The following is an 11170-nucleotide window of genomic DNA, read 5'->3' on the forward strand; positions in this document are numbered from 1 at the left end:
CCAAGGTGGAGATTGTTGAATAATTGGGCAAGTGGCCAAGTGGACAAATGTCCAAGAAAACTTTAGGTGATTAAACAAAACAAAAGAAAAAAAAATGGACAACACATTCCTTGTTTTGGGGAGGAAAATGGGAAAAGTTGTTTTGTTGTCTTCAACCCGTGAATGTTGGTTCAAAAAGGAGAAGAGAGGTTGCTTTTGAAATAGAAATAAGGAGAGTTGCAGATAGCTCATTTCGGTTGTGTGGGAGAGAGAGAGAAGAGAGCTGCTGCCCTTTTGTTTTCAGAGGAGAAAAATAGAGAGAAAAATTCAGAGAGTTGTAGTCTTGCAGAGAGCCCAAAAAGAAGAACAAGTTGCTGCTTCAATTGGTTAGTAATTATCCACCAAAGTAGTTGTTGTTGTAATAGCTTTGAGCTATATGTATAGAGAAGAAATTATTCATTATATTTCTTTCTCTATTTGTTTCTTTGGTGTGTGAGAGCTATTGGGTGTATTGGGCTTTTGGGTTGTGAGATTGCCAACACTTTGTAAACTCCCATTTGGTTGATAGTGGATTATTGGGTGAGCTCCTACTGCTCCGAGGACGTACTCCAGTTACTCTGACTGTGGAGGAACCTCGTTAAAATCTTTGTGTCTTTTATATTTTGTTCTTGCATTTCCATTTGATAAATTTCTTGTGGGCTAGCTTGAGTTGGTTCCAAAAGATTTTGGTGCTATCCTAGCACAACAGTGGTAACTAAGTGCTGACAATCAACTAGTGCTTATGCGTGTCTTATATATGTTTGCTATTTTGTTAAAGCTTACGGCCCTTCAGTGCTGTCTTCGAGATTGGAATTATAGTGTTTGTGGTGATGTCCATAAAAACGTCACCATGGTTAAGGAAAAACCACATAATATTCAAAATATTAATTATTCTACTGAGAACTCTCAAGAGAGGTTTAATGAAGAAATTGAGGCAAGACGACTATATTTAATGCTCTTCGTATGTAAGAAGCTTTCTGGCGCAATCGTGCTCATATTAAATGGTTTGCTGCTTTTTTCAATGTTTTTGCTCGTGGTAGGCATTTTCTTCCAAAATTACTACTCTTTTAGATGGTGATATTGTGCTATCTTCTCTTGTTGAAATTGTTGATCATGTGGTGAACTTTTATCTGTCTATATACTTCGTCCTTCAGTTCGAGTGGAATTGAAAATGTTTGTGGTGTAACTTTTATCATGGAGCCTTATATGCTTTATTTGATTTTTCTTCTTAATTTAGTTTAGTTATGAGTTTGAGGAAGAAAACAAAGAAAAGAAAGAAAAGAAAAAAAGAAAAAAGAATTGCAGGAAAAAAACAAATTTGGTGGCGTTAAGAATGAATCACACATTGATGAGATGAGAGACTTTGCATGGGCTTATAAGTAAGATGGGCTACTTCCCATATTGCCAATTGGTGTTAATATGGTGGAACCTCAACTTTCTTCATGGTATCAGAGTCAGGTTATCCCACGTGTGAAGCCAAACGGTCACACGCACTCCATGTCTCACCCTGTTGTGTTGTCCACGCGTTAGGCTTGAAAATTTACCACACGTGAGGGGGCGTGTTGAGAATGAATCCTACATTGATGAGAGGAGGGACCTTACATGTGCTTACAAGTAAGTTGGCTATTCCCCTTATTGCCAATTGGTTTTATGGTGAAACCTCAACTTTCTTCATGATATTAACCATTGAAGAACTTACAGTAAGAGCAAAGATAAAGAGAAAGAAAGGATTGAGAAAGCTTAGAAAGGAAGAAATCTTCTGCATGTATTGATATCTTCTTAATGAATTACAATAGTACATTACAAGCTATATATATCATAGCTATAATGGTTTACACTCTAAGCTACACTTCTAACAAACTGAACTACTTTCTTAATCTCTTGACACTTATCAAATCTATAACCATTGTATCTTAATGCTCTTAACATCCTTCCTCAAGTTCAGGGGTAGAGAAACTGAGCTTGAGATTGGCATAGTGTGTTTGAAACAATGGTGAAGACAATCTTTTAATGAGTATATCAACCAACTGCTTATTTGAAGAGAAAAAATGGACCTGCAGTTGTTGTTTGGCAACTCCCTCTCAAACAAAATGCACATTGATTTCAATATGTTTTGCTCTTTGATGCTGAATTGGATTGCAAGTGAGAGCTATAGTTGATAAGTTATCATAAAATAGAAGAGGTTTACCATAAAAAGGAACTTGCAGGAAAACCAATAGTTGTTTAATCCAGTCGATTTCAGCAGCTGTAGTTGACAGAGCTTTATATACAACTTCAGTAGATGAGCAAGAGATAGTGTTTGGTTTCTTTGAGGACCAAGAAATTGGATTGGAACCAAGGAAAACAACCAAGCCAGTAATTGACCTCCTGTCATTAAGGTCACCTGCCCAATCTACATCACTGTATGCAATGACATCCAATGATCCTTTGACATAATGAATGCCACAACCCTGGGTAGCCTTTAAGTATCTTAAAATTCTCTTTACTGCCATAAAGTGAGATTCCATAGGGCACTGTATAAATTAACAGACCTGATGCACTGCAAAAGCAATGTCTAGTCTAGTGAATGTCAGGTATCGTAGTGCACCAACCAAGCTTCTGTACAATGTAGGATTATTGTAGGGCTTTCCGTCATCCTTCAATAGTCTATTGTATGGTAAACATGGAGTAGCGCAGGTTTTAGACATCAACATCTCAGATTTGGTAAGTAAATATATGACATACTTATCTTGAGACAGCAACAAACCATCCTTTTTATGCAAGGTTTGTATTCCCAGAAAATAATGAAGTGGTCCCAAATCTTTAATATCAAATTCTTGAGTGAGAGAGTGAATAACCTCATTGATAGCTTGTGATGCACACCCTGTGATGATAATGGCATCAACATATAGTATAGTAGAATTACTACAAAATTGCCAACAGGCTTAACAAATAATGATGAATCTGCATATGTGGTACATGAATTCCATCATGAGCAACTACAAGTTTTTCTCTCTATTCCTCCAATCAATCTCCATTCTATGCAGACAAGATTTAAAAGTGATATTTCTAAGAAAATTGCTCTCTTGGGGCTTCAGGTGTTAGTTTTAGTTGAGCTTTCGAAAAGATTAGCGTTTGTTCTCACAACACAATTAGACACATTTTTGTTGTTGTTAAAAGTACTTTTTCAAATAAAAAAAAGTTTACCAAACACTCAACAACTTTATTTTACAACTGTTTATTCTCACAGTACAACAGAATCAGTTTTTTTAGAAAGCATAGCAATACCAAACAGCCATAAGACCAACCAAAGCAACATTTTTTTTTACACCATAGCAACAAACTAAATCACAGAAAAATTAGATAATTATTCTGATGTATAACATCTAAGTGTTCCTTAATAGAACATTATTCACTAGGTTGTCAAAGTTTGTGGATGAAGAACCAAGTGGACCAGTAGCCTCTTCTGCTAGTTTCTTCCACTCCATGGCCTTATTTTTCATTTTCTTACCCTTCTCTCCCTCCATCAACTCTTTAATAAGCTTCTGTACTCCATCTCTCTTGACATCGTTATCAATCTCCATGCCAATCCCCCATTTATTGCAAGTATAGTAACAGTTAGTTTGCTGGTCAGAAAAAAATGGCCAACAAAGCATAGGCACGCCAGCAGTCAAACTCTCCATGGTTGAATTCCAACCACTGTGTGTTAAAAACCCTCCAACTGATGGATGGTTTAGAACTTGCTCTTGTGGGCACCAACTTGCTATTAGGCCTTTTTCTTTTGTTTCGGCAAAAAAATCAGGTGACAAAATCCCTGATTCACCGATAACCAAATCAGGCCTAATTACCCAAAAGAATGGAAGCTTGCTATTTGCAAGTCCCCAACCAAACTCCACAAGTTGTTCCGGTGTCATGACCGTTATACTGCCGAAATTCACATAAACAACTGAGTTTGGTGCCTTGGAATCGAGCCATGGGAGGCACTCAGTTTCTTCTTTCCATAGACTGTACCCACCAAACTTCGAAGGGTCTTTCGGTATCTGATTGAGAAGTAATTCGATTGGGCCGATGGTATAAACCGGTGGAATATTACGCATAGATGAAAGAGCACCCAAAACATCTTGCTCCAACTCATTAAAAGTAAGAAGAATAACTGCTGAAGCTTTGTGAACTTCATCAGTTACGTTCATGCACAAGTTAAGCATGGTGTCATCGAGATTTGTGGTTCGGAATAAAGTTGGGAGATCCCTCAAACGAATGTCCTTCATTCCTGGAATCCAATTGATGACCTTGTCCAAAAATCCATTTCTCAAATAGCTCTTATCTACATTAAAAACCAATTAATTAATTTAACAAGAATTACATTTGCATGTATGTTTATAAACAAGCAGTTAATTAGCAAATGGTGTTGTTATTGACAAGCTAAAAAAATCATTTTGCACTCCAAACATTTCATAAGTAGCAAAATAGTGCAAAATAACATTTTTAGAGTATCAATAACATCTCCATAAAATAACATCTCCCTAAACAAAGTCGTAAAACTTGGCAATGTTATAAAGTAGCAAAAGAAAAATTGGGAATGGCAGAATGTCAATTTTTCTTCCTGCACCTTTTTTATCATGTCTAAACAGAGTGCCATTAATTATTCAGATTTTCATTAGAACCAAGTGTTAGAAAAATCTTGATTTTAGTCATCTGATTAGTAATATTAGTTTTTTTTTTTTTTTTAATACAGCAATATTCTACACTAATTTACTGTAAAGGGAGTATGATGGGTTTGAACTTGAAACGCAATATGTTGGAAAAGAAGACTTTAATAATTTGATTAGGTACATTAGTTTGAATATAACATAGCTAGAAAATTATAGGTATACCAAAATAATTTACTTAATCAAATATCTAATTATATTTACAGGGATAAATAATCATATTTATATTCAAAGGCATAATGTAGATTATGTTGGAAAGTTGACCTTTGTAATTAGCTTAGTTACCTATTTGGATCCTTGTAATCAGAATGTAATTAGGATAGATATTATTTAGTGTTTCTTTCCTTTTAAATCAATCTTGTACAATATATATTTTCCTCCTTAGTGAAAAGAATGATATTAGAAAATTAAGCCCCAAAGATAAGCTCTAATTAGCATGGTATTAGAGCAGAGATCCTAGGATTTCTGCTCTACCCATTCCCTCAAGCAAACTCGGCCTTCCCATGGAGAACCTACCACCACTCAACGATGAAAACAACCTCATCCTAACCAATCATACCCTTATACTAAACGTTACAACCCTAAACACTACTACCCTAACCGACCCTACCATGAATCCTCTTCCTATTCGAGTTCTTCCGACATGCCTCCGGGGTCCTCAGGTAACTGTGGTTATGCTTTTAATATGAATAATGGTGATACTCAATCTAGTTGGATCATTGACTCCAGTGCCACAGACCATATGACCTATGACCTCACTAATTTAGCTTGTGATACTGTTTCACTTCAACGAAATATTACTAATGCTAATGGTGTCACCTCACCGGTAACTGGCGCTAGCACTGTACGCCTCACGACTACCCTCTCTTTGCTGCATACACTACTTGTACCTTCACTAAAGCATAAATTGATGTCTTCTGGCCAAACTACTGAGCAATTGAACTATTGTGTACTATTTTGTCTTATTCAGGATATTCTCATGAAGGAGATAATTGGTCGTGGTACTAAGAGGGGGGATCTTTATTTTGTGGATGATGTCAGTACAGGACGGGTCAATCTCGCCCAAAGAGTCGTTGATCACAAGCGGAGTCAGATATGGTTATGGCATCACCGTTTGGGTCATCCGTCTTTTAGTTATTTACAGCGTATGTTTCCGGATTTATTTGTTGGTTGTTCGATTTCAGACTTTAAATGTGACACTTGCATACTTGCCGAGAGTCATTGTGTTTCTTATCCGTTGAATTCTAATAAAAGTGTTATTCCTTTTGGTCTTGTTCATTCGGATGTTTGGGGACCATCTCCGATTACTACTTCATCTAGTATTAGGTGGTTTGTAACTTTCATAGATGATTGCACACAGATGGCATGGTTATACCTTCTTAAGCATTAAAGTGATGTGTTTCTGGCATTTAAGACATTTCACACCATGGTTCAGACACGGTATTCAACTACAATCTGGATTTTGCGTTCTAATAATGGTGGTGAAAATGTTAATTATGATTTTACACATTATTTAACTAATCACGGAATCCTCCATGAGACTACTTGTCCTCAGACTCCTCAACAGAATGGGGTGACTGAGCGCAAAAATCGCCATCTATTAGAAACGGCTCAATCACTATTGATTGGGGTGAATGGTCCCCGCTTCTCTTGGGATGTTGCTCTTCAGACTGCCACTTACCTTATCAACCGCATGCCATCTAAAGTATTTAACTTTCTTACACCTTTGCAAGTTTTTGCTACATTCGTGCCTTTACCGTCCATTTTAGTGCTCTCACCATGAGTTTTTGGATGTGTTTCCTTTGTTTATCTACATAAAAATCAACGAACAAAACTTGACCCATGTGCTATCCGTTGCGTTTTTATGGGTTATGGACTACATCAGAAAGGGTATCGTTGCTACCACCATCCTTCACGTCAGATGTATACTACCATGGATGTTACTTTTTCCGAGTCTGAGATGTATTACTCTTCGGATTCTTCCAACCCTTCTCTTCAGGGGGAAACACTGTATGGCGAGCAGGTTTGGACCCTGGTTGCTAGCACTGATCTTTCGCTGCCACTATTAGCCAAGCCTGTAGTGGCTACACTGCCAACCCAGCCAACAGAGGCAACATCACTGCCCACAGAACTAGTGGGCACGGCAGTGCCGTCCTCACCCATGGTACCAATGCTGCCACTTGCTGATCTTGAAACTTCTACTGATACTACTCCCCCTCGTCTCAAAATATAGTACCAACAGATAATCATACTCCTGAGAATATTCTTGAGGTAAGATCTACTATCCCTGTTGATGTATCTAATGTTCCAAATTATCAATTACCTTTCAGGCACAACTAGAGAAAGCCACCTAATTGATATTCACCGGAAACAACGAAAGCCTCTAAATATTTCGTTGCCAACTATATGTCATCACATAAATTATCAGAACCCAGCAAAGCTTTTGTACAACAAATATCCAATGATAGCACACCAAGTTCATTGAAGGAGGCACTATCTGATGATCGATTGACCAAGGCAATGGAGGAAGAAATGGATGCACTTCAGAAAAAATCAAACATGGGATTTAGTTCTGCTATCTCGAGGAAAGAAAAGAGTGGGATGTCGATAGGTGTACACCATCAAGTACAAAGTTGATGGGTCGATTGAACGATACAAAGCACGATTGGTGGCCAAGGGGTACACTCAGACGTATGGTGTTGATTATATAGAAACATTTGCTCCGGTAGCAAAGATTAATAAGGTAAGAGTGTTACTTTCGTTGGCGGCTAACTTGGATTGGTTATTACAACAATTTGATGTGAAAATGCTTTCTTACATGGTAATCTTAAAGAATAAGTGTATATGGATATTCCACCTGATTATGCATCGGTTTCACAACCCGGAATGGTGTGTAAGTTGAATAAGGCATTGAATGGATTGAAACAATCACCTTGGACATGGTTTGGTAGGTTCCGGACGGCTATAAGGAAGTATGGGTTCACGCAGAGCAATTCCAATCATACGCTTTTCTTGAAACGTCAAATGGGTAAATTGACAGCACTTATTATTTATGTGGATGATATGATTGTTACGGGTGATGATAAAGAGGAAATCTCAAAGCTGAAAGATTATTTAGCAAGTGAGTTCGAGATGAAAGATCTTGGTGGATTGAAATATTTCTTGGGTGTAGAAGTAGCTCAATCTAAACAGGGTATATTTCTATGTCAAAGAAAATATGTTCTTGACTTGTTAGCCGAAACCAGAATGCTTGATTGTAAATCGGTTAACACCCCTATAATCCAAAATCACCATCTTGACGTACACCCTGATCAAGTTCCCACTAACCGAGATCGTTATCAAAGGTTAGTTGGGAGGTTAATTTATTTATCTCATACCAGGCCTGATATTGCATATGCAGTAAGTGTTGTTAGTCAATTTATGCATTTCTCGAGTGACACTCATATGGGTGCGGTTGAACGCATTCTATGGTACCTAAAGTCCTCCCCGGGTAGAGGCATCATGTTTTCCAAGAATGGTCATTGCCGGATAGAAGGTTATACCGATGTAGATTGGGCAGAGAATATTACTGATCGACGGTCCACATCTGGATACTTTACATTAGTGGGGGTAAATTTAGTAACTTGGCAGGGTAAGAAACAGAAAGTGTTTGCTTTATCAAGTGCAGAGGCGGAATACAGGGGTATGGCAAAAGGAGTATGTGAATTATTATGGCTTCGATGGTTACTCGCAGAAATCGGGTGTCCTTCAATGTCGGCTTCGAATTTGTTTTGTGATAATAAAGCAGCCATTGATATCTCACCCAATCCAATCCAGCATGATTGCACGAAACATGTGGAAGTTGACAGACACTTCATTAAGGAGAAGTTGGATGGGAATATTATTCAATTCCCATTCGTAAAGTCAGAAGATCAATTGCGGACATCTTAACCAACTTGAGGGAGAGTGTTGGAGAGTTGACCTTTGTAATTAGCTTAGTTACCTTTTTGGGTCCTTGTAATCAGGATGTAATTAGGATAGATATTATTTGGTGTTTCCTCCCTTGTAAATCAATCTTATACAATATATATTTTCCTCCTTAGTAAGAAGAATGATATCAAAAAATTAAGCCCCAAAGATAAGCTCTAATTAGTATATTATTTTGACAGATAAATAGATAAAAAGAGCTTCAAAATTTTAAATTTCAACCAAAAATATTAATAACTTTACTCATGCTGACGTGCAAACTCGACACACTACCATGCACACTTTCTTTCTCTAGCTCTCATCTTTCACGTGGCCTTTTTTCTCTTTCCCACCAGACTTATGTCTCTTTTTTTGTTACCTATCTTTCTCCGTCTTCTCTCTTCCCCTTCTCTCTCCCGGTTCTCTTCCTCTCTCCACTTTCACCTTGACCCACTCTCTCTTTTATATATATATATATATATATATATATATATATATATATATATATATCTTAAATTATTTTCATGAAATTTTATTCATGGAAAACACTCAATTTTTTTTAATTTATAAAAAATATATTTTTTTAGAAACAGTGTCACATGTTTTTGAAATAGTTACCACTATTTCTAGAAATTAATTATTTTTAAGAAACAATATTTCTTAGAGTAGTGTGACAATTAACATTTATTTATACCATCTCTTTAATAGAGGTAGGCTCACCAACAAATATAGGTCTCATCTCTATTAAAGGGATTGTACAAATTGATGGTAAGAATAACATTTTTATATTTCTTATTACTAAAATTTCATTAAGTGTGTTTTTTATTAAAAATTTGTTGATAAGAATAACATTTTTGATGAGGTGCATTACTTTTGCCAAGGAATATATACATACATATATATATATATATGTATGTATGTATGTATGTATGTATTTATTATTGTGTCCTACAAAATTATAAAAAGTAATAGCTGTAGTAACCAATGTACCTACTTATATCTATTCAAATTAATGCAACTAATTAAAGGGACAGAATAATGCACCTAATTTGAAAGCTTCAAGGAAAAAAAGTTGGACATTACACATAAAAGGAAAAACAAATTAAGGAGGAAAGCATCTTGTAGTATTCCTATATTTGATTTACAATTGCCTGCTCATTAACTTAACCCTAGACACGAAAAATAACAAACTATTTATATGTGTGTGCTATCTGGACTGGAATTGAGGAATAAACGTAAGACTACGCTAATTTTCTAATTAAGAGTCATTAATTAATTGATATCAGTCTCACCTTTGAGTGGTACAAGTCCCTTTTCGATCAAAGCGCGGTAGTGTTTAAACCCCATGAAGCTGCATGCAGCAATAGTGAAGAACAAGGCAATAGGGAGTCCAAATTCTTCAGCAGCTGTGATGGCGAATGGGGACATGAATCCATCTGAAACAATACAAGTCACTGGAGGAACACAGCTTGCCTTTTCATTGAGTCTTACAAGGAGGTCGCGGAACGGAGCCAAGAATCTATCTTTCATGACGGCCTCAGCAAGCAAAGTGTAATCTTGGGTAGCATCCTCATTCAAATCCGGAAGGCCATCTGGGATCGCTTCAAACCGAAAATCCGGCAAGCCATCAAGAGACTTGGGGCCTTGAGACTTAAGAAAGCGCTTGTGATTGAACTCTGTGTTGACAAAGGTTATGTGAAAGCCTCTAGTGTGAAGGAGCTTGGCTAGTTTTAGCATTGCCTTTATATGGCTCTGCGCAGGAGCCGGAATACAAACCGCATGAGGCTTATTGGCAGATTCTACATTGGAACACATACTTCTGTATTTTCTGATTACTCCAAAGTCACAAATGTGTTGTAGTTTTGCACAAATGGAGATTACTTTTTAGGAATGGGACGATCAGTGTGCTAGCTACTATCACCGTGCTTATCTTCTTTTCCAGAAGAGTCCCGTCCTTAAAAATGACATTGTGGGTACACATAAAATTTTCTCCACATGTAGGTCGACCTACTTTTCTCTAGAATCTTAAATTGTTTGAATTTGTTGGAAATCATAATTGGTGATTGGGTCAGTGGGGTCCTGGTTCTTCATAACTAAGTCATGGGTCCGTATATTAATTATGAGTAATGCTATTTGTACCATATTTTTGTACCACATTTTCATACCAACTTAGATAGCATTTGATGTGGACAGCCACATCATTTAAATTAATCAGATTTTTAAATTTAGTTCATTATTTAATAAACTAATAATTAAGAAAAACTAGTTAATTAAATGATAATTGTGGTATATGAGGAGTCTTTCTCTTTCATTTCCTTGGGTTTTCAAAATTTTTCAAATGATGTGGTTGTCCACATCAGATGCCACCTAAAATGGTATAGAAATGTGGTACAAAAACATGGTATGAATAGCATTACTCTTAATATAGTGGAACTTGACAGCAGCATGCATGGTGTATTTAGCTTATCTCAAAATGTGCTATTGGATCAATGGTCATGAATCAATTAGAGTTTGTTGAT

At 36.7% G+C, this 11170-nt stretch overlaps 1 protein-coding gene across 1 annotated transcript; it reads right to left on the minus strand.

The window, feature by feature from the left end:
- Nucleotides 1-3199: 3199 nt before the first annotated feature.
- LOC137708804 (7-deoxyloganetin glucosyltransferase-like) lies at nt 3200-10623 on the minus strand. The gene is made up of 2 exons (XM_068447957.2): nt 9944-10623; nt 3200-4321 (listed from the first exon to the last, which is right to left on the minus strand). Exons 1-2 carry the CDS (start codon nt 10464-10466, stop codon nt 3384-3386), a joined length of 1461 nt encoding a protein of 486 aa, XP_068304058.2. The 5' UTR covers nt 10467-10623; the 3' UTR covers nt 3200-3383.
- Nucleotides 10624-11170: the final 547 nt, after the last annotated feature.

This window comes from Pyrus communis, chromosome 17 (genome assembly GCF_041283825.1).
Source record: "Pyrus communis isolate YQ-2024b chromosome 17, ASM4128382v1, whole genome shotgun sequence".
Taxonomy (NCBI): domain Eukaryota; kingdom Viridiplantae; phylum Streptophyta; class Magnoliopsida; order Rosales; family Rosaceae; genus Pyrus; species Pyrus communis.

Coding starts and splice junctions, on each gene's coding strand:
- LOC137708804 (XM_068447957.2), bottom strand. CDS start 10,466: ATGTGTTCCAATGTAGAATCTGCCAATAAGCCTCATGCGGTTTGTATT. Junction 4,322..9,943: donor GGGACTTGTACCACTCAAAG/GTGAGACTGATA, acceptor TTTTTAATGTAG/ATAAGAGCTATTTGAGAAAT.